Source organism: Mastigoproctus giganteus, chromosome 3 (assembly GCF_048544385.1).
Source record: "Mastigoproctus giganteus isolate SK-2022 chromosome 3, ASM4854438v1, whole genome shotgun sequence".
NCBI lineage: Eukaryota > Metazoa > Arthropoda > Arachnida > Uropygi > Thelyphonidae > Mastigoproctus > Mastigoproctus giganteus.
Genome location: NC_143577.1, coordinates 201,900,223 through 201,925,620, shown reverse-complemented (window position 1 = coordinate 201,925,620; position 25,398 = coordinate 201,900,223). Strand labels below are relative to the sequence as shown.

The 25,398-nt window shown below is 37.8% G+C and overlaps 1 protein-coding gene across 1 annotated transcript in view; it reads right to left on the bottom strand.

Moving 5' to 3' along the window:
- The window catches only part of LOC150088576 (glycogen phosphorylase-like), a 206,463-nt gene that overhangs the window by 50,280 nt on the left and 130,785 nt on the right, over positions 1-25,398 (bottom strand). The window contains exons 8-9 of the mRNA XM_090369579.1: positions 3,152-3,244; positions 322-468 (exon numbers count right to left, since the gene is read on the bottom strand). Of these exons, the coding sequence (XP_090225705.1) occupies positions 322-468; positions 3,152-3,244 (240 nt within the window). The remainder of the gene's footprint in view (positions 1-321; positions 469-3,151; positions 3,245-25,398) is intronic.

The window sequence follows — 25,398 nt, the reverse complement described above, 5'->3', positions numbered from 1 at the left end:
GCACAGGGTCTAAGAGATCCCAAGGATGCTTTTTCAGGAGGAAAAAATATAAGGAATTTTATAACTTAGTGGGTAAAATTTATTTATTATATCTTAAGGAACCATTCTTTTTGCCCATTCCTTCTAATAATCGGTCCACTTCTTTAACCTTTACTGGTCGTGTTGGTTTATTAGAAATTTTTTGCACCTGGTTAAGAGTTAAAGTATATGTCAGATATTAAATACAATTACAAAATTATTTCATTGTTCATCTGCTATACTTTGATACTGAATATAACAAATTGTATTGACAGCTGCATATCTTAAAAAATGATTACTTACCTTTAAGTGATGAGCATTAATATCATAAATAATCTGCAAATGACGGGGTAAAATATGATCCAGCATAGAAACTGGCCAACGTTCCAAAGCTTCTGGTAACACAGTATGGTTTGTATATGCACAAGTTTGTACAGTAATGTCCCATGCCTAGATACAACAAAAAAAAATAAAAAAAAAATCCTTCAGATACAACAGCAAGATAAAGCCTTCAATTAAATACAGGATAACAAATAATAACAACTACGTGAACTATCTCTTACCTCCAAATTTATACAAAGTTTAAAAATTGAGAAAGAGAATTATCACATAAATGCAGTGATACTCACAACTAATAAACAGGGCTGGGTTTTGAAAGAGTGCAGATACAACTAAAGCATGAAGCATTGGTATATCATATAATTACAGTTCAACCACATGAGAAACTTCCTGGAATGGATGTCTGGTATAGCTCATTAAAAATTCTGGTCTCTTAAATCATCATTGTTATCTCAACTGGTAGGCAGGTTGTCTCTAAATATAATATGGATGTCCACAAATCAGTAGTTCAAATCTTGTGGAAAGTTTTTACGATCCCCTCAACATAGTGATCAAGCATGTTGGTACAAAAGTACACAAGCTTTGGATGACCATGGTTCGAGTCCACGTGACTACTAAATATGGTATAATGAGCTTGTATTCTCTCTATATTGTGAACTCCTCTGACCTTATGTGGTCATCCTAGCATATAAACAAAAAATTTATTACAGATTTATCACTCTAATCACTCTGAATAAATGTAGCGAAAGTACAGTAGCATACACTCTTTTCCGAGTGGATTTACTGTAAATTCCTTGGGGATCACACTGGAGTACAACAGAACATTAAAATTAAAATAAAATAATTATTGATTTTCTAATTTCTTTTTACCTATTTGACCAAGCAATAGGAGCTTTTAACTCTGTCATATGATTAATATTATATACGGATACTTGGATTTTAGTGTTTTATCAAATATTAAAACCTTTAGTGTGTCATACACTAAATGTCTACCATGTATTTTTTGTTAAATCACACTGTTTTTAATACTCTTTAAAATAAATCAAGTATTAAATAAATAAATGATCTTTATTATGCACTAAAGGGAGTACAGAACTTAGTACATAACACCTGTTATGGCGAGGTTCCAGGGTTGTTAGGATACATATGAAAACAAAGAACATGGGTATCTTAAATATAACTATATAATATTGGTGTAGATGCACCATAAATTTGAACTACTATGTAGGTAAAAAGGCATCGTTTTAATAGTATCTCATATTGTGGGTGCCTTCACAATGAGATAGCTGGTATTGGCACTACTTCAAATAAATAACGTTTCTCTAGTAGAGAAGACTACTGTTATTTATTTTCTGGGGATACCACCACCCAGTTGATCGTTTTGAAGCTTTTACGCTTCATCATCAGTGAGTGGGCAGGTACCCTGGTAATGCAACATGCCATCACAGTTGAAGTTATTTCCACAATATGAGAGATGCCAAATGGTGTATAAATAATAATGTATTAGAAAATGATATGCACAAGGCATAATTTCTTATGGGTTTAGGAAATTAACTATATAATATTGGCGTAGATACACCATAGTTTACCAATAAATTTGAACTACGTATGTAGTTCAAATTTCTAATACATTATTATTAATTCTAATACATTATTATTTATACACCATTTTGCATCTCTCATACTGTAGAAATAACTTCGCAACTGTGATGGCATGTTGCATTACCAGGGTACCTGCCCACTCACTGATAATGAAGCCAAAAAGCTTTGAAACAATTGTCTGGGTGGTGGTATCCACGGAAAATAAATAACAGTAGTCTTCTCTACTAGAGAAGTGTTATTTATTTGAAGTAGTGCAATACTAGCTATCTCATTGTGAAGGCACCCACAATATGAGATACTATTAAAATGCCTTTTACACTACATACGTAGATCAAATTTCTGCACCAATATTATATAGTTAATTACCTAAACCCATAAGAAATTATGCCTTGTGCATTTCATTTTCTAATACTTAAATATAACATAAAAACTGATATAACAACATATAATACACAGATTGCTGTATGTATGTTCTCAAAAGGTGATCATACCTTACAAGAGATGTTCAAAACATTTTAGATGAAATACTAAAAATTATTTTATATTATATAAAGAATTATAAAGTCAAAGTTAGGAAACTGTATCAACACTGGCATCCAACCCACCTTGTTGTTCACAATTCTGAATTGGAATCCATTTGAAGATCTAGTCAACCATTTGTGGAGACTTGTGGGCAGCTTATGAATTAATTAAAATAATGCTAATAGTTAAATAACATAATTCAATGTATTGAAATTTTTGAGAATTTCATTTGCCCTTGTAAAAAAAAATAACTGCCATATTACATAACCTACCTCCTCACTACCAAATTTGTATTCCAGATTTATCAGAAAGGGAACAAATAATAAAATTAATAAAGCCCCTCTTTTCTCTCTCAACAAAATTTCACTAAATTGCATGTTGTTTGTTATTTGGTTTTTAGGAGCATTAGCAACTAAGGCCATATTGCTCCAGGGATATGCGGTGGTCATCCCCTGACCTTTCTGCATCCTTCGTATTTAGTGGTCACGGGCTCGAACCCCGGTCTAATCAAGAAGCGTGTGCTACGCACTGCTGCTCCTGCCCACCAAATTGCATATCTAATCCCTTGTTCATCTGTCAATCAGACCTTAACACTTGGTAATCATAAAGCCATACTGAAAATGCAACCAGTTCAATTACTAGGATATAAATGAGAGAAGAGTAAATTTACCTTCTCCCATGAGAGGCCTTCAATATCCACAAGAATCCTCATGAGTTCTGGAATTGCCAGAGCTGGATGAGTATCATTCAGCTGGATTGCTACCTGCAAAAGAGCATTAGAAAAATTATAAAATATTTTGACTTTTTACAAGAGATAGTCAAGAGTACTATAGCAACTGAAGAATAAAATAAAGAAAAGAAAGCCACTTATAAATGAAAGCATACATACTCAAAATTCTTGGAAAGCAGGAAAAATTGCAACAGATTACTCTTAATAAAAAAAAAAATAATAAGAAGAAATAGCAAATTTGGGAAGCTCATTCCCAAGTTAATCCCCCCCCCCCCGACACACACACACACACACACACACAGAGGTGACTCTCAGAAGTGAAAGCTGCCTGGATTTTGAAAAGGCATTATTTCTGAAAATACATAATTTTTGTAGCCAATCATGTAGAATGCTTTCAAAAGATATATTTTTTAAAAAAATATACATCTGGAAACACAAGGAAGCTTTAATTTTTGAAAGCATCCATTGTGAAACAGCATTAAAAAATTAATAAAAACATTCTTAAGAAGAATTAATTTTTTTAATAAAAACATAGCTTCACCTGGTCTTCACCTTTACTGAATTATAATTCTGTTTGCTCAAAACTATGCACAAAACTGAAGCTACTGCCCTAAGCTGTACAATAATGTTCTTATAACATAAGGTTTTTTTGCCCTAAATTTTCTTAAGCAATTATTCTTTTTAAGTAATAATAATTCTTCAAATTTAAACTGCTTATTTTAATTAAATCCTGTGCTATATACAAGATGAGGCTGAAAAGTTTCAGGACTGATTTTTTTTTTTTTTCACGATACTTTAGTGCCATACATTAGCAACTGTTGAAACTATTCAATGTCAAGTCTGAACTGGTTCTGCAGCAAGTTTCATCAGTATGCACAAAGGTGTTTTACTGAAAAAAAACACGTTTAAGTTGGCACAGTAAAACAATGTCATAATGGATTTGAAGACAAAGCAAAGAGTGGCAATAAAAATTTGTTTTAAAGCCAGAAAAATAGCTTTAAATGCAGATTATGGACATAAAGCGCTATCATGATCCAACATTTTTTGTTGGTTCGGGCAGTTCAATGAAGGGTGGGAAGATATTCGGGATGATGCGCAGAGTGGTTGCCCATTCGAGTCTTGTACAGACTTGACCATCAAAAACGTTTGGCAGCTGTTAATGGAAGATCACCACCTGTCCCTCCAAATGATAGCAGATCGGCTTCGTATCAGCAAGGATACCACATGTTCAAATGTTGTTGAAGATTTGATAAAAAGCAAAATGTGCTTGCACCTTGCGCCACATGCAGTGATGGTGGAACAGGAGGAACAAGTTGTTGTGTGTCAAGATTTGATTAAGATGGCAGTGATCCAGACTTTTTTTTTAAAAATCTATAACTTGTGATGGATCCTAGTATACTGAGTATGAACCCAAAATAAAAAGACAATCAGCTACAAGAGTTGGAGAAAATTCGCCCTCATAATATTATTCATGGTTAGATATCAATTTCTAGAAGACAAAGGCGGAGATGGATAGATGAAATTCATGAGTTTGTGGGTAGTAAATGGATGGTCAGTGCTCAAAACAGAAGGAACTGGAAAGTTGCTGGAGAGGCCTTCATCCTGCAGTGGATTGAAAATGGCTGATGATGATGATAATCAATTTCAAGAATTTTAATTTAATTAATATAATTTTCCTTTTTAAGGATTTTTTGTATGTAGAATAGCAAAAAAAAAAAAAAAAGTTTACTGGCCATAGGCATGCTATTTCTGCATATCTCAGCTTCCACTGCAATGTTAAAAGGATGATCAAACCTTTTACTGCCACAGTAATTGGTGTTGTAATGTGGATTATTGTATCCTGCACTTCGGAAACTGTACCCACAATTATAGAATACACTTTCTTATTTATTTAATACTCTTGATTATGGCCACTGCTGGACTCCGGGACACAGATAAATGGCTAATTTAAACATTGTGTAGCACGGATGACATGATTATGAAGAGATATAATACATCCAGAGAAATGACATGCTATTCTGCTTGCAGGACAACTGAAATGTATGTATGACTCACAGTGGCTGATAATGGATCCACACGTCACACCATCTGTTTAATCTCATCTCATCTCATGGATGTTTGACGTGAATGAGATCTGGGGAAGGTGGAGGGTCAAAGTTGGACTGTTTAACCTTCTGAATGTTGTGAAAACCATATTGGTACACATCTAGCCCAATGGCATGGCTGTCTATTGTGAAACGCCAATGGGAAAAAATAGACAAATTCGGCACTTGCATCAGAGCAAGTTACTGGAAAGTTTGATTTGGTGACAGGACACTTCCTGTTTTTCCACACTGATGGCATTTTCAACAGAAAAGTGCACCATATCATTGGGATAGATATGGTGCACTGATGCACTATATCAGAGCACAGGATCTCAGAATAAAACATTCTCTATGACACTGTGGTTACCATATGCATTATCTGAATCATGAATATTTAGCCCATTATTTCACTCTTGTTTTCACCATATGTAATATCCACTATCAGCATTGATACAAAAGAAAAGATGATTCATCAGACTAGCACACCTTTTTTTTCCAATTATCAACCATCCAACGGCAACATTTCTGGCACCACAATAGTTGCACATGTCGGGGATACAGGATTAGGCAAGAAGAGAGAGTGACTTCAATGTCTACTTTTATATTCCCCACCCCCTTGGTTGGTGGGTAGTCGGTACATTTTACATTATCCTGCAGGGAATGGATCACAGTTAGTGAGCTGTTCTTTTAGGGTCGTTGAAAAGATCTACATAGATTGGCCAAGACTAGATTGTAGGTTTAGAAATTTCTCTAAGCTGTCAGTCTCAACTCCCAAGGGTAGTTGAAGCTGACAGCTTAGAGAAATCTATTTTCTTATCTCTTTTATATATATTTATTTTTTTATATCTTTCTCTGTATTTTTATTGTTTTTTTATTTATTTTTATTACTATTGTGTTCATTATTGTTATTATTTAGTTTTTTATTACACACTTTTTTTTGTGCATGTAGCAAATGCCTAGCCTGTGACTTTCTTGCAGTATATGACTGATACTAAGAGAGCCTGTCATAAGAGATGTTTCTTGGGAGAGACAAGGCTTCTGACACCATTTCCAAACTCCAACAAATCATGATATTTTCCTACACTTAATTATAAGTTCATAAATTGCTCTGCATTAGTATATAGTTTTCAAGACTAAATGCACAAGGCATAATATGTTAGAGGGTGAAATTAACTATATAATATCGGTGTAAATACACCATAGTTTACCCATAAATTTAACTACGTCTGCATTATCAGAGTACCTGCCCGCCCACTGACGAGCCAACAAGCTCCGAAATGCATCTTAGTGGTGGTGACCATTGAAAATAAATAACAGCAGTCTCCTCTACTAGAGAAGTGGTATTTATTCAAAGTAGTGCAATACCTGGTATCTTGTTGTGAAGGTAGCAACAATACATAAATAAATAAATAAATATTCTTTATTGCAGAGAAAATAAATACACCCTGCAATATACCCTTCACAGCCAGCTTGGCCAGGAGTTTCACATATAAATTGATAATTTTATCACATTAGCACTCAACATCTTCATGAGATGGTTTCAGATATACTAGCCTTAACATTCAATGGGTCAAAAAAAGTTGATGATAAAAACTGAATCTAGAACTTTTTCCTCCCCCTAAATGAACAGCTACAACCGACCCATGTGCCACAGATCCCATTAATCACTTCAAAGGTTGGATATGATGTATGAGAAAGGGATAGAAATGGATAATGATCTTAAAACATGATTTAAAATAATAAAACATTCACGTAAGCCATTAAGGCTAGCATAATTTGACTGTATAAAATAACTCACTGCAGTGAAAATTATTCTATACAGTAAGAAAGAAAAAAAATATATCACAGTGGATGTCCATTGTTTGTCCTTAAAATTTAAAGAGTGCCCATAACTTTTCAAATTCAGCAATAAATGGTTCTACTAATTGTTTTTCAGTGGTAATGATTATATTTTCAAAATTTCCCATCATGGCTTGTTCAGTCCAGTTCAAAGAACCAGTAAGAAGGATTTGCTGATCCACAATAACAAACTTATGATGCATCCAATAAGCTGTACTATTACTCCTAACTGGAATTCCTTCTGCTCTTATCATTCCTATTTGCCTTCCGCTAACATTAGTCTCTTCTGCAGCTTTATCAGTTATCAATCTAACAGCCACCCCTTTTTTATGACAATTTATTATTAGTTCACGAAGGTAGTTTGAAGTTATGAGATACCCACAAATATCTATTGTATAACGACTGGAAGTCAATACTTCTTCCATAATAACTACGGAAGTTTTCTCATGGGAAAACCTACAATTTGGTTTCACACATTTTTCGCCTTTGGCAACTGTATTGCAAGCTATGCTGGAGTCTGGAAACACAAGAACTCTGTGAAATGAATTACAGGATCCATTATTTCTCTTTCTATTACTCAAAAGTAGCTTTATATCCGTAAAGGTCAAATCGCAACGTGTTCCCGATGCTACGTATGAGAAATATCTTCGAAACAAACAACATACCGCTTGAGAAAACAGGACACCAAGCCCGAATCCGAGGCTCAAGGATGTAACTACACACGAATTAAGCATAACTTTCACCTCTCCGCAAGCCACACTTCATGCTAAAGATGTCTGATGATAATACATCCAGAGAATAATACAAATGAAGCCATTACACTACTCATGCAGTTAAATTTATGGGACTATTATGGTGTATTTACACTGACATTACACTGGTGTGCAAAACTTAAGGACCAACACTATTTCTAAAGGTTAAAACCACAAAATCTTTACTTAAGGTACTCTTTAGGTAAGGTAATCTTTACTTAAGGTACTCTGATGAGAGTAGATTCAGTCTCAGCAGCGATTCTGGATGTCAGCTAATCTGGTGAGAGGTTGCACATGGTATCACCCCATAAACATCACTGAAAGGGATCGGTATGATGGTTGAGGTGTTCTCGTCTGGGAAGGCGTTATCTTGGATGGACATACATAACTCTAGAAACTGGAAGGCGGTACTGTAACCGGTGCATGCTACTGTACTGAGGTAATCCTTCCCCATGCGCGTCTGTTCCGAGGTGCCATTGGCCCCCGAGTTCGTGTTTATGGATGATAACGCCACACTCCATCGCACTGCAGCTGTTGATGTGCTTTTGGAAAGTGAGGACATTGTTCATATGGACTGGCCTGCCCATTCTCTTGATCTAAATCCCACTGAACACACGTAGGATGCTCTGGGGAGATGACTAGCGGAAGGTCCACACCCACCAGAAAATGTTCACCAGCTGAAGATGGCACTGGCAGAGGAATGGATAATGTTACCGCAAGAACTTAACAACACTGTTCTTAGCATGGACAGGTTGTGCAAAGCCTGCATCGACATTAGGGGTAGCCATATCTCCTACCAAGAACCACCTCTTCCCTTTGTTCCATCTTTGGCAGTGATGCATCTGTATTGTGGCAGCCAGTGCTATGTTGCCATTTTTGAATAAAGTCCCTCTGTATCATTTTGCTTCCGTTGTTGGTCAACGTTGTTTCCTTCATCATTTCTGTACCTCACGAGGTTCCTTTGATATGCTTTTCTCATATCCAAGCCACTCCTATGAGAAGCTGCAGGTGAAATTCTGACTGGTCCTTAAATTTTGCACACCAGTGTATATTAGTATAGAGTAAATACTGACAGTAGTGGCAAAATTTACTGACAGTAAACTTTTATTTTTGTTAGTAATAGCTCATTTTTTCACTGAAAAATTCTTTTACTGTCAATGTTGTGGGAGCAACTCATATTTCAGTAGGGAGTGTATTCAAATTCAATCTATGAATCAGTATGAAATGTAATAAATCATATGAACAGTAAATGAAGAGGTTATTTTGCAGCAAATCGTTACAAAAAATAATACACTATATTCAGTTGGAATTGGAGGTTCTTCTTCTGTAAAGCTTGTCACAAATTACTCTACCTATATTATTAGCATTTATGTCGTTATTACGTTTAGTTGTATGTATTCTTTTAGATTTATGTGTTCTTTTGTGCAGTGTTAATGCCATTGTATTTTTGCCATTAGGCCAATTGTACATTATACGTGCCAGTATATATTCGTTTCTAATTGTTTTAGTTTACTTGTAGATTGTTACCGATTATTGGCATTTTTCATATAAGTATTAGTTTCATATAAGGAATGAAGATAACCTAAACTAGGCTAGCTTGATTACACAAACTGTATGAACACTAATACTTATGTGAAAAACACCAATAATCGGTAACAATCTACAAGTAAACTAAAACAAGTAGAAACGTGTGTGTATATATATATATATATATACAGGGTGTTTCAGTTAAACGTTTCAGAACTTCTAAGAGGGGTAGGGTACATCCTGACAACTCGAAATCATATAGCAATGTGGGCTCGGAAATGCTTTCCTGAAGCGGTGTTTTACACAGAAGCACCATGAAGAAAAGAGACCGTAAGTGAGAAATCGTTTTAATAATACATGAAAAGAAGCAAAAGGTACATGGATTAAAGTAAGTTTTCGAAGTTTCTTCCACGGGCTACAATGCACGCCTCACATCTCCGACGCATGGACATCCGAACATTCTGGAATACTCCAGGCGAATTTCGAATTTCTTCGGCAGCTACTGCGATTCTTGCAACCAGCTCCTCAGCATTGTCAACAGGGGTGTCATAAACTAGCGATTTCATATGACCCCAGAAATAAAAATCAAGACATGATAGGTCGGGTGACCGAGCAGGCCAACGCACGGGACCACCACGTCCGATCCACTGTTGACCAAATGTGACATCCAGGTAGTTACGAACATCTCCGCTATAATGGGCAGGGGCTCCATCATGTTGGAACCACATTGTCTGTTGCGTTGATGCAGAAATCTGTTCATCTCTCAAAAGTTGTGGCAATACTCGCTGCAGAAAGATCAAGTAGATAGGTCCGGTTAGACGACACGGTAACAGGTAAGGTCCGATGAGGTGATCTCCCATAATACCGGCCCATACATTGACCGAAAATCGAATCTGTGCTGCACGACGACTTCTGTGTACAATACCGCTTCAGGAAAGCATTTCCGACCCCACATTGCTATATGATTTCGAGTTGTCAGGATGTACCCTACCCCTCTTAGAAGTTCTGAAACGTTTAACTGAAACACCCTGTATATATATATATATATATATATCTCTTCTTACCTATCTGCAGAATAACACACTTAACAGTGTGTTCTTCTGCAGACAGGTGAGAAGACAGAAAGTGGTAAAAATGAGTCCTTACGAAGAAAGATCACGAATACCTTTCTAATGAAAAATTTTAGATCTACTCAAACTAGTCAAAACTAGATGAAGTCAAGCTACATATTTTAATTCTTTCACTAAATTTTTTTAGTAGATTTGATAGAGTATAAACTGTATTTATGCCAATAACTACTTTAAATAGGGTCACACACACACACACACACACACACACACACACACACACACACACACACACACACACACACTATATATACATATATATATACACTGTATATATATATATATATATATATCAGCGATAAAAATAAAAGGATATAATCACATTACTGAATGTATTAACCAAGCAAGACAAGAAAAAGTATTAAATTATTAAACCGGGTTATGGATCCAGGGCACTACTAGTTATAGCAGAAATACCCGGCAACCATAATGAAATATAGACAAATCTATATTTTCAGTCTATTGGGTAGGAGTGCTGACTTGTCAAGTGTAATTACCATGGAAAAAAATTGAGAATGCCTGCAAGGTAAATTCAGATAACCTGAAATTAAATTAGACTAACATAAAAATAATAATGATAACAATGATGGTACCTAAACAGTGGGTCCTAGGGCTTTAACTACTTCTTCATGGGGTTGACAGCCAAAACCACAGGAGCCACTGCAATAAGCCGGGTCTCTCTCTCTCTCTCTCTCTCTCTCTCTCTCTCTCTCTCTCTCTCTCTCTCTCTCTCTCTCTCTCTCTCTCTCTCTCATGATGTATAACTACATATTACTTTCAGGCTTGTACATAATGTATAGTTATATACTCCCTAGCCTCTCATGTCTCGCAGTGTAGAAAGCTTGTGCCCATGGTTTGGCTATGCACAGGGGTATTGGTGTTTTGTTATGTCCTGCTTGCTGTTTTGTCAACGTTATTATTTTTATTTCAATTTTTCTTTCTTTTTACATTTCCTCAATAACAATACCAATACTGACTTAAACACATGAAGCATTTGTCCAGTCATCCGTCCAGGGACCGACTAAGGTATATCGCTTTCTACTGTCCTTAATAACTACAACGTATTTCGGATGCTCAATTAGGTTGGCCGAAAGCAATGTCGAGATGCTATTCCTGTGCTATCGCTCCTTTTTTCTTCTTAAACAAAGTTTAATGTCTTTTCTACACTACCTTGTTAGTCATTCATTCTCCCTTTGCTGGCACTTTGCCTTGTCTGTTTAATTGCTTACTTCCCCATCACACAGGAACGGTTCACTTTGACGATTTCCACCTTCTCCTCCCCCCACTCAATCGGGGTTACGTCAACATATAAATATACTGTACAGAGAACTACTGTTTTTCATCTTTGGGTCTCCGATATTGCTCCGTAATCACTACATGCAGCTAATTTCACCGATTCCAGTCTAAGCACACAGTAAGTTGGCATAAACCTGACTATTCCATTATCTTAAGTTACTCTGTTTGAATTTCCTACTGTATTTTGCCTTCTTTTTGAATTCAAACTTTCATTCATTTTTCCTTTAACAAGATTTAATTGGCATTATTTTATCTTTTTAACTCTATTTTATATTTATATATTTATTTATGTTTGAATTTTATTCCTTCCTTTTGGTCTCTGTCGGGTTGGCTATGATGTATATATTTCATACTTATACATCATAACAGAAACAGAGACCCTGCTTATTGCAATGGCTCCTACGGTTTTGGCTGCCGAACCTATGAAAAAGTAGTTAAAGCCCTAGGACCCACTGCTTTAGGTACCATCATTGTTATCATTATTATTTTTATGTTAATCTAATTTAATTTCAGATTATTTGCTTTTATCTTGCAGGCATTCCCAATTTTTTCTATGGAAATTACTTTTGACAGGTCAGCACCCCTACCCAATACACTGAAAATATCATTTGTCTATACACCAATGAGCCAAAACATTATGACCAGAGAGTCGTTATGCAAATCGAAGCAACTGCGGGCGAACTACGGCACATGTGCAGGTCGGAACACTGTATAAAAAACACCTGATACTGAGCTCTGTTAATCAGCGTTACTCTTGTTCTTCAGATGGGAAAGGCAGTGGACATAAGCAAGTTTGACAAAGGCCAAATTGTAATGGCCAGGCAACTGGGTCACAGCATATCCGAAACAGCACGGCTGGTGGGATTCTCATGGTCAGCCATGGTTAGTACCTACCAAAAGTGGTCTGAGGAGGGAAAACCCATGAACTGCCGGATAGGTGTTGGACAACAACAGCTCATTGATGCATGAGATGAGTGAAGGCTCTCCCTGATGGTACGTGGCAACAGAAGGGCAACTGTGGCGCAACTCGCCAGTAAATAGAATACTCATGGTGCAGGTAATGTGTCACAACACACAGTACATCAAACCCTGCTGAAAATGGGGCTACATAGCCACAGGCCACTCCGAGTGCCCATGCTAACCATAGTTCACTGGCAACAGTACTTACAATGGGCATGCGAGCATCGAAACTGGACCTTGAGCGATTGGAAAAAGGTCGTCTGGTCCGATGAATCACATTTCGTGTTGCACCATGTGCATGGCTGGGTAAGTGTGCGTCGTTTACCTGGGGAAGTGATGGTGCCTAGATGCCGTGTGGGACAAGCCGATGGCATTGGTGTCATGCTTTGGGCGATGTTCTGCTGGGATACCCTGGGTCCAGTCATCCATGTGCCAGGCACTCTGACATCTAACACTACCTAAAAATCATTGCTGACCAGGTACACCCTTTCATGGCAATGGTCTTCCCCTCTGGCGGTGCCATCTTTCAGCAGGATAATGCGCCATGCCGCACTGCCCGAATTGTTCGAGACTGGTTCGCGGAACACAAGGAAGATTTCCAGGTTTTGCCCTGGCCTCCAAATTCTCCAGAGATCAATCCCATCAATCACTGTGGTTTGTGTTTTGCAACAGCAACTCCAATCTGCAGCATCTCAAGCTTACAGGAGTTAAAGGATCTGCTGGTTAAGTGTTGGTCCAGATACCACAAGACACATTTAGAAATATTGTAGCATCCATGCCTCGCCTGGTACGAGCTGTTTTGGCTGCACGTGGAAGACCAACATCATATTAAGTAGGTGGTCATAATGTTTTGGCTCATTTGGGGGGGGTGATCTATTATGAAACAATGGAATGGCAGTAAAAGGAAGAGTGATAAAATGTATATTAGATTGGATTACTGCCATCAATTATAGATTAAACATTACATCAGTCTGTAATCTAATTACTACTGTAAGAGTGTAATTTGTACCATATAGGTGCTCAAAGTGAGTCTATGACCCAAAAGAGCAGATGTATGATAAAACTTTAGCATAAAAGTATAAAGCAGGCCATTAGGCAAAAAGAACCTATAAAGACCAAGATAGCCTGTGTTGGTTTACTTCTTTATACCCTAGAAATAAAGATAATTAGCAATAAATAATAAAATATAAAATAGAGTAAAATAAAATAATCATTATGATTATCCTATTATTGATAATAGGATACCTCGAATGGCACTTTTTTCTGTTTCTATGAGACAGAGGAGTGGATAGACTTTGTAAGAGCTGGATCATTAATTAACCTGACTGCCTCTTTTGAATGGAGTTGAGAAGCCCGAGAGAAGTTTTGGGGGCACCACCCCAAAAAGTTGGAACAATATTCAATGTTAGGGTGGATTTTAAATTTGTATTGAGCAGGGGTTCTCAATGGTGGGCGAAAATTGGTTTTTGGGGGTCGAAAAAAATCATGGGTGTTACAATGGCTTCAAACAGGCCTATGGGGCTGGGAAATTCCATACTGCAATAATTAAAGACAAACACCAGCCAAGGAATAAAAAATTTTTACTATAAAAATAATAAAATAATGTGATACACTATCGGAAGACTAAAATATTATAATAAATTACGATAAAATAAACTACGATAAAACATTAAAAATATACTGAAGCAATAAAATTATCTAAAATAAACTGGATTAAAAGCAATAAAACCTGAAGCTTTCAGAGACTGCTGTCTCCTTCTGCAACAGTATACTATTACTGCAATAACACATCCTTAAGTAGCAGACCCATGGCACTCATGCACTTGGTCCATCAGACATGGTCGGCATTCCCCACGCGCGCGCATTGGAAACGGAAGTGGCTCGGGAGCTCCCCCAGACGTTTAAAAGACCGACTGGGGGAGCACATGACCGTTAACTATGCGAGGTCTGCTGTGGCAGAGCATTTCTGGGAGAAGCAGCATCGGATCTCCCCTGAAGATGCTCTCATTACGGACCGTGCCCATGGATTTTGGGAATGCAAGTGGCTCGAGAGCTTGCGAATCGGTTCATCCAGTCGTAATACTATTAACAGGGACAGGGGGACACGTTTACACCCCCTGTTTGAGGTGGTTGTCCTCAGACGGGATGACCGGTTCTGTTTGACACTCTCCCAAGCCACTTCCGTTTCCGATGCGCGCATGGGGAATGCCGACCATGTGTCTGATGGACCACGTGCATGAGTGCCATGGGTCTGCTACTTAAGGATGTGTCATTGCAGTAATAGTATACTGTTGAAGAAGGAGACAGCAGTCTCCGAAAGCATCAGGTTTTATCGCTTTTAATCCAGTTTATTTTAGATAATTTTATTGCTTCGGTATATTTTTAACTATATTTTTAATGTTTTATCGTAGTTTAATTTATCGTAATATTTTAGTCTTCTGATAGTGTATCACATTATTTTATTATTTTTATAGTAAAAATTTTTTATTCCTTGGCTGGTGTTTGTCTTTAATTATTGCAGTATACAATGGCTTGTGGCCCTCCAAAGTTCAACTCTACCCGACAATATCTTATTCTTTAATTTCTCTCATTGGGTTTTCTTTTCCCCTGAGAACTGATTTTTAACATATAGGTATATTACACAGGAACTCCCCGGCTTACATAATACTCTCAGTTATCATTAGTGTGTTCTAGGAGATCGTGAGAATATGGATGACATTTTTCTCTTTCTAAAATTGATAAATAAATATCACAATATATGAGTCATATTACATGTAAAACAAACGAAGAAGATATTAGACAGTAATCAGTGCATTATAGCCTAAGTTGCTGATGCACCAACAAATTTAACAACAACAACGTAATACTCTACTTACGGAAATTCAACTTTTAAGTTTTTGCCGGCCGGTGCAAACTTAAAAAATTCGTGGAAACGTATTCTGCATCCCGTAGGAATTAATGGAGGTATCATGAAAATATCGTAATGTGAACCCAATAACACACTTTTTTTTTTTTGTAATTCATTCCAAGTCCTTGGAAGTGGAAAATTTTGCTATATTATTAAGCTATTTATCTCTCTAAAAGGTAATTTTTATAATGGAAATTGCACTACACTTTCATCGTTATCATATCTTCCGTTTTAAAAATCAATTTTGAATGCCTTTGTGATATTTTCTAAAGCACGTTTCTGGAGGTCACGACCAAAAAAAACAATAAAAACAATTTGCACTTTCCGATTTACTGGGCTTCTCTGTTAGTGCATCTAATTATAAATGGGTAGTAAACTCGATCTTTCTGCATTTGTGATAATACTGATAACTGCAGTTATGTGCGTTTTTACGCTATCATGGTGAAATGTGTTCCCCTTCACTGAAATATTCAATCACACTAAAAACAAATTTTTAGAAACTTCTCTTCATTCCTATTTACGTATTACAATGATGAAGGGAAAGCGACCAACGAAAAGTGCAAGTGGTGGTGGTAGTGCCAGGAAACAAAACAAAATTGATTTAGAAATGAAGATGAAAATTATTACGAAGTATAAAGCAGGACAAAGTTTGTCATCTACTGCAAGGGAATTAGGTCTCGCTGCTTCAACAGTGAATACTATTTTAAAGGACAGTGCACGTATAAAAGAGCGTAACAAAGGATCAATGCACTTAAGATCAACAGTGTTCACAAAACAGCATTCAGGTACTATATCGAAGATATATGGAACATCTGTTAATAATAGATGCTATACGGAACAGCTGGTTTTTCAGTGGAAAATCATGGACATGGATGGAAAAATCAGAGTGAGAAGCGAGTGCCCCCTGAGTCTAATGACCATTCAAGGAAAAGCAACAAGTATTTATAAAGATATTAAGGATAAGTATGGCGAACCCCAACCCAAGTTCGTGGCAAGCAACGAGTGGTTTAATAGGTTCAAGTATCATGCTGATTTCCACAACATTAAAGTATGCGGTGAAGTCGCCAGTGCCAATTCTGCAGCTGCAAAGAAATTTTGTGATGTGTTGCAAAAAATTATTGATGAAGGTGGCTATTCAATGCAGCAAATTTTTAACTTTGACGAGACTGCTCTGTATTGGAAAAAAATTCCGGATCGAACATACACTGCCAAAGAGGAAAAGACAATGCCAGGTTTCAAGTCATAAAAAGATAGGGCCACGCTCTTTCTTGGGGCTAATGCAGCTGGAGATTACAGATTAAAACCACTGCTTGTGTACCATTCTGGAAATCCCCGTGCATTTAAGGGCATCAATAAAGCCACTTTTACTTGTGCAATTCCGATCAAACCAGAGAGCATGGACAGCAACATCTCTCTTTGAGAATTGGTTTAAATGCTGCTTCAGTCCCGAGATTGAAAATATTATAGACACAACAAAGTTCCTTTCAAGATTTTGCTTCTATTATATGCTGATGGACATCCTACACGTCTAGACAGTGGTGTATCCAGGTATCATCATAGGGGGAGGCATGGCGACCACTGAATTTTTTAGAACGCAGGAGGTGTTCTAAAAAAATTAAGTTTAAGGAAAAGCATATGCCCCTTCTGCCCACCCCTGAATATGCACCTGCATGTAGATGATTTCATTTTGAATGTGAGAGTCATATTTCTACCACCAAACACGACTTCACTCATCCAACCTATATATCAAGGTGTTATTTCGAATTTAAAAGCATACTACACTGGTGTGCAAAACTTAAGGATGAACACTATTTCTAAAGGTTACAACCACAAAATCAAGCGAAACAGCCTGTGGCGATTTGCATAACTGTGGCCGTTCGGCAGAAAGCTGGTGCATATGCAAAAATTTGAATCGTGATGAGATGGCTCACATAAACAGATAAAAGCAGCAGTTCAGCATTTATGTGCAAATTACCGAATGGTGAGCATTGTAACAGACGTTCAATTGGTTTCATACAGTGCTACAGACAACGAAATGGCCAGTAGATAACATCTGGATAACTTTACCTGGGGTCAAATAATTGGGAAGTTTAAGGAAGGTCGAAGTGCGAGGAGTGTGGCTGCAGAGTTTGGTATCACCCATAGCATCGTCTCACGTGCGTGGTTGGCCTTCAGAATGACAGGTACAGCTTTTCAAAGTACCAGTGGTGGTCATGCATGAAAAACAATGTCCAATGATGACCGCTATATACTCCCACAGGCCAAGAGGGACCGACACCAGACAGCGGGATCTATTGCAAACCAGCCGCACAGGACACTGCGGTTAACTGTGGCCAGGCAACTACACAAAGGTGGACTGTTTCCCGATGGCCAGTACGCTGCATCCCTTTAACACCTGCCCATCAGAGACACCGTTTACAGTGGTGCATCGAACAAAAGAACTGGACAGCAGCGCAATGGGATAAGGTACTCTTTACTGATGAGAGCAGATTCAGTCTCAGCAGTGATTCTGGACATCAGCTAATCCGGCAAGAGGTTGACTAGATACACTGTATCACCCCGCAAACATCACTGAGAGGGATCAATATGGTGGTCGAGGTGTTCTCGTCTGGGGGAGGCGTTATCTTGAATGGACGTACACAACTCCAGATACTGGAAGGCGGTACTGTAACCAGTGCACGCTACTGTACTGAGGTAATCCTTCCCCGTGTGCGTCTGTTCCGAGGTGCTAGAGGCACGAATGAGGTGCCCCTAGTTCGTGTTTATGGATGATAACGCCATACCCCCATCTCACTGCAGCTGTTGATATGCTTTTGGAAAGTGAGAACATTGATCGTATAGATTGGCCTGCCCATTCTGTCGATCTAAATTCCATCAAACACAAATGGGACACTCTGGGGAGACACCTATCGACACGTCCACACCCACCAGAAAATGTTCACCAGCTGAAGATGGCACTGGCAAAGGAATGGACAATGTTACCGCAAGAACTTATCAACGATACTGTTCTAAGTATGGACAGGTGGTGCAAAGCCTGCATCGACAATAGGGGTGGCCATATCTCCTACTGAGGACCATCTCTTCCCTTTGTTCCATCTTTGGCAGTGATGCATCTGTATCATGGCAGCCAGTGCCATGTTGCCATTTTTGAATAAAGTCCCTCTGTGACGTTTTATTTCCGTTGTTGTGTCAGTGTTGTTTCCTTCATTTCTGTACCTCATGAGGTTCCTTTGGTATGCTTTTCCCATATCGAGGCCCATATCCATACAGGTGAAAACCTGACTGGTCCTTAAATTTTGCACACCAGTGTATTTATGGACATTTGCTCATGCATTGTCTGCAGTAGATGATGAGAAAAATTTTACGTTGAGAGACTTTTAGAAATCTTACAATATTAACCATGCCATCTTAAACATTAATAAGGCCTGGGCGGAAATTACTAAAAGTTGTTTAAATGGCATATGGAAGAAAATATGCCCATGGCACATAAAAGGCCACATAGGATTTGAAAAAGACTGATAATATGAAGAGGTTACAGATAAGATTGTAAAGGTTGCAGAGCTACTTCAGTTGGACGTTAATGCCAAAGACATGGAGGAGTTAATAGAGGAAGAAGAGAAGGAATTATCTAACAAATAACATACTGACTTGCAGGCAGCAATGGTGAAAAAAAAAAAAAATGCTGACAAAGCTAAAGATGAACCAAATGAGCAACCAAAATGTTCATCGCCAGAGAGAGAGAGATGGCAATGGCATTTCGTGAAATTGCATTGGCAATGGCGATGTTTGAGAAGATGGATCCTGACAGCGAACAATTCTTAAAAGTTAACAGAGGGGTGAATGATATGCTTGCTTGCTACAAAGAAATCTGTGATGAAAAGAAAAAAGCCACTGTCCAGTAATCTATTAATATGTTCTTTCGTACAATTGAGTGGCTGACCCCTTCTAAATCTCCACAGCCGCATACTTATCAGCTGAAGGCTTCGATTCTGGCAATGATGCTCAAGAGGTAAAACTTACTGACGTTATGCCTGTCTCCTCTCTTTTTTTGTAATTTTATAATTTTGAAATTTTTTTTAAATTGCCGTTTTTGTAATTTTTCCTGCACACGAGATAAAAAAATCGAATAAATACAATAAATAATCCTATTTAAATATTCGTCGAACATTTATTTTTTGATTCAATCAATTCAACGAGCACAGTTGCGAGTGCTGTACAAGCATGGGGAGAAATTCCCTGACTTACACAGCGTTCCACGGAATGAAACCTTTATATAAGTCGGGAAGTTCCTGTATTAGAAGTGAGTGAGAAATTTTGATAAAAGGAAGATAATGGGCATGATTTAATTCAACCACCTTTGCTTTTCATAGACATTGAATGCCTAAGTGCTTTCAGAGGTAATGTCTCTACAATGCTTAGCGTTTGCACCTTTCCAACAGCTGCGACCTTGGCAGTGATGCGATTTATTTATTTATTATTTTGTTTCATCGGTCAATATATGAGGCATGGATGGGATGAGGAAACATTTCGTTGTATTGTTTCTATTTTCTAAACGACGATTAGAATTGATTTGTTGTTTCCTTGTGGAAGTTGTTTATTACATTAACAACTTCCAACTGTGGAAGTTGTTAATGTGACATAGCATTATGTCACAGTGCTTTGTGAGTGACTTGGGCTATGAGAGTTAAATAAAAATAGTTTATATTTTATTATTTAATTCTTTGTAGTTATTCAACCAATCATCAATCATGTCAATTGCTGAAAAGAAAAAAAGTGTTGTAGTATCTAGATGAATATCTAGCTTATGGTTTTTTATAAAAGCCCATTTGACTCAAGATAGCCTGTGTCTTATGTGTAATAGTTCTTTTTCAAATGAGGCTATGAAACCATCAAGGCTTTTAGATCACTTAAAAAGGAAACATCCTGATAAAGTTGGCAAACACACCAAATATTTTAAAAATGTAAAACAGAATTTTGAGCAACGTAACACTGTTACGTCCTTATTTAAGAAGAACATACAAATAAATGATGATGGAATGACTGTGTCTTATAAAATTGCAGAAATCATTGCAAAAACTGTTAGTGTTCATATAGCTGCTGAGACTGTTATACGACCGCATTAGGGATTGTAATTTCAACAGTGATGCATCAAAATCCTTCAGGTACATGTGAACAGGCAAAGTTTTTACGGTTCCAGCAAATAGAGAAGTTTTTTGCTTTTTTATTGACTTAAATTGGCATATTAATTTATTTTTTAGAGTTGCTTTATATTCCTAGTAACAATACTTTAGTTTAAATTGAATTTAGACAGAGATTTTGTAGGTTATTACTTAGTATCAGTAAGGGTATCAAATCCACGTGTGGACAAGTTTTGCAGCTCCCGTGAACGAAAAGTTTTTAATTATACTTAGCCGCTTTGACTTAATTGTTAGTTTAAATTATTTTCTATAAGTAGCTTATAGACTAGACCTAGTCAAGCTCCGTGGTTTATTTTGAATTTAGATAGCATGATTTGGAAAGTAAATAATACCTCGTGTCCGTAGATTAACCGTTCATAACTTGCCACCATTGTTATACGATATGTGTGCTAGCGTAAGGTTTAACGAAAAACTAGATAGCGTAAGGTTTAACGGAAAACTAAATAGTGAGTATAGTAGTATCAATTAATCAGTAAAATTTATTAATCTTATTAAATTTCATTGTCAATTGAATTGTACTTTTTTAACTAAAAAAATATAGCGACCTAGTTATTACAAACGTAACATCATAAATTAATACATATAAGTTGACGGGGATAAGAAAGCCATATAATGTAACTCAGAGATAATATTCAATACCAAAATACAGTTTAGGGTTATATTTTGTGTTGGAATTTTATTGAACTTGAATAGAAATCATTACTCAGACCAGAGCATCAAAGCAAAAGCCTCAAACTATTGGAAGTGCTGTGGCTCAGGGGAGAACTGAGGGGGACAGTTGTCCTCTGAATCACAGTCTATTGAAATGCACTGCTTGTTTGATGTTTGTGGAGCAATCAGTAATGGGACATGATATTGTCAAGGGGAATGTCTTTTGTGTGCGCGATGTAAGGAGTGCGAGGAAATCAGGTGCCATCTCGGCATTGTTATGAGCTTATATGAGAGCGAGAGCCTGAAGGACAGGGTGGATGCCCTCAAAGGATTTAAATTGAAGGGCCCATCAAGCTCTCAGCTTCCCACGTCAATGCCAGAGCTTGCACTTGGACATCACGCAAAACAGCAGCAACCCTAAGGCATAATGCACTGGTCCCAAAGGAACTAATTGTTGTAGGTGACTCTATTGTCAGGGAAATGGGGAACATATTGTGCAAAAGGAATTAGATGGAACAGGACCAAGGGGCAAAGGTTGATGACGTTGTAGAGCAGATTTCATCGTTTAAAGGCACAAAGGGTGATATTGTTGTACACGTTGGCACTAATGATATTAAGAGCAGGATACCAGCAGAATTACTTAACAAGTACAAGACAATGCTGAAAAAAAGCCGTGAGTTAGGGTTGAATTTGAAAGTGTTTGCAATTCTGTCCAGACACAATAGGAGGGAGGTATATGATGAGAGCCTTGTCAATCAATTCTGCCCTGGAGAGATTGTGCAAGGCTCAAGGGATAGAATTTTTCTCAGCCTGGTCTGTGCTTGTTAACAGGAGAGATTACTTCTACAGGGATGGGATATGCTTAAATAGAAAGGGTGCAAGAATATTTGCTGATGCTATCGAGGCAGAGTTAGGTGAGTCGGAAAACTGCTAGTTTGGGGGGATACACAGACTAATAGATTAACAGTAGCCACTGGCAGAGGTAAAAGTGATTCTTGCACTACTTCTATTGAAATGCAATTGAGCAGCAGCCTGGAAAGCAAGGCAATGGGAATTTCCAGGATGCTGGGAGTCATAGTGGAACAAGTGAATATGTGGGCTGTGTTAAGGTAACTAAATGTAGAAACAGGTGCATGTATACTTGCATGTACACCAATGCTAGGAGTGTAGTTAATAAATTCGATGAGCTTGAAGTGCTAGTCAAGACACCAAAGGCAGATATTGTTAGGATATCAGAGACATGGTGTCACACAGACATAAGCAGTGCAAAACTGGAATTTGGGGAGTACAATGTGTACAGAAAGGATAGACAGGACAGGAAGGGAGGAGTGGTTATGCTGTTAGTTAAGAAACACAAAATCTAAGGAAGTGCATCCAATTGATGTGGGTAGACAATACAATGTTTGAGTCTCTTTGGTGTAACATAAGCACTGGGAGAGGAAAAATGAGAGTAGGTGTGTGTTATAGGCCTAATGAATCTGATGAGTATAATGAGCAATTGTGCAGAGAAATAGAGTGGGCCAGTAAATTAGTGTGTCTTATAATGGGGGATTTTAATTTCCGGGATATTGAGTTGGGAATTTGTGGGTTGGTCACTCACACACTAGCAAGGCTTTTGTGGATTTATTGGATGATTGTTTTCTACAGCAGCATGTTCGGGAGGCAACTAGAGGGAGTAATAATCTTGATCTGATTATCAGTAATGATTCTTCATGCATCAAGAATCTGCAGATAAAGGAACCACTAGTTGGCAGTGATCACAGTGTGCTGAAGTGGGATTTACTCAAAGAGGTAACTACCATCAAGAGTAAAGGGAAGGGTTTTTGCTTTCGTAGAGGTAACTACGGTGGTCTGAGACAGTATATTTAAATTCTATACGGTGGAACCAACTGATGATGTTACCAACAGCAAATTAAAAATGGGAAGAATTCAAAGAACTCATCTTGGAAGCTACTAGGCTTTTCACACCAACAAAGAAATATTGTTCAAGATTTAGGCCTAAATGGATGCCAGATGAACTAATTAGACATGTGACAGAGAAGAAATATGCATGGGATACATATAAATTAACATGTGACACAGAAGCCTATGATAGACATAAGCTGGTCTGTAACCAAGTTACAAAGGAGGTTAGGCAGGCGAAGGCAGATTACGAGAAATCTTTGGCAAAGAATGCAAAGAAAAACAGCAAAAGGTTCTTCGCTTATGTAAACTCTAGAAGGAAGGGGATGAATCAGATTGGTCCACTTGATATCGATGGTTCAACTGTTGATGATCCTGCTCAGGTAGCTAACAAACTAAATGAATATTTTGCGTCAACATTCACATATGAGGAGTTATTCAGGGAGGAGAATGCCAGAGGTGTATTCAACTCTGGCAGTAAGCTAGATAATCTTGTAATAACTGAGAGTAAAGTGGAGGAGAAATTGTTGAAGATAAACACAAGAAAGGCACCTGGGGTGGATGGAATCTATCCAGTTATATTAAAGGAGGTGGCAAAGGAAGTAAGCAAACCTTTAGCCATAATTATGAGAGCTTCCCTAGACTCAGGGGAGGTACCTATGGACTGGAGATGTGCAAATGTGACCCTAATCCACAAAGGAGGATCAAAGTAAGGCACAGGTAATTACAGACCTGTCAGTTTAACTTCTGTTTCAGGGAAATTAATGGAGGCACTGGTTAAAGAAGCACTGCAGGATCATCTAGACAAGGCTTCAGTTATAGCTCGGACACAGAATGGGTTTGTTAAGGAGAAGTCTTGTCTGACTAATTTGATTGGATACTATGATGTAGTCACAAAGGAACTAGATGCAAAGAATAACTTTGATATCATATATTTGGATCTTAGAAAAGCCTTTGATACTGTTGCACATGGAAGACTGCTGCACAAATTGGAGCAGTGTGGCATTGGAGGCAAATTGCTGCTATGGATAAAGGTATGATTGAGTGGGAGAAGACAGAGTGGTAATCAATGGACACTGCTCTTCGTGGACTAATGTTGTTAGTGGAGTCCCTCAGGGTTCAGTGATGGGTCCATTGCTGTTTTCTGTATTTATAAATGATATTGATGGTATATCAGGCTTAATGTCCAAGTTTGCAGACGATACAAAGGTTGGCAGGGTTGTTAATGACAGTATTCTGCTGCAACAGGATATAGAAAAGTTGAGCAGATGGACTGAGAGGTGGCAAATGAAGTTTAACATTGACAAATGTAAAGTACTACCTATGGGAAGAAATAATCCCAAAGTAATGTATCAACTCTCTAGTACCACACTGACAGTGGTAAAGAATGAAAAGGACCTGGGGGTAATTGTGCAGGCAGATATGAAGTTTTCTGAGCAGTGCAGACAGTCTGCAAGAGTAGCTCATGGTGTCTTGTGAATGATATACAGGAATTTTTCTAGCAGGGATAAGGAGATGATTATCCCCTTGTATAAGGCAATGGTCAGGCCACACTTTGAGTACTGTATACGGGTCTGGAGGCCTCATTTTAAGAAGAATGTAGAGCTGTTGGAATGAGTACAGAGAAGGGCAACAAGATTAGTGAATGGAACAAAGGGTTGCTCTTACGAAGAAAGGCTAAGTTTTGCAAATTACAGTGTCTGGAGACTAGGCACCTGTGAGGTGATCTGATTGAGGTGTATAAAGCCTTGAATGGCTTGAGCATGCTCAATGCAGATGGAATTCTTCCTCTTGCTCGGAATAATCGCCTGAGGGCATAAATTCAAATTGAGGAAAGACGGTTGTAGGATAGATGTGCGGAAGTTTGCCTTTAGCCAGCGGGTGGTTGATTGGTGGAACAAACTTTCATCTGCCGTTGTAGAAGTTGATAGCTTAAATAGATT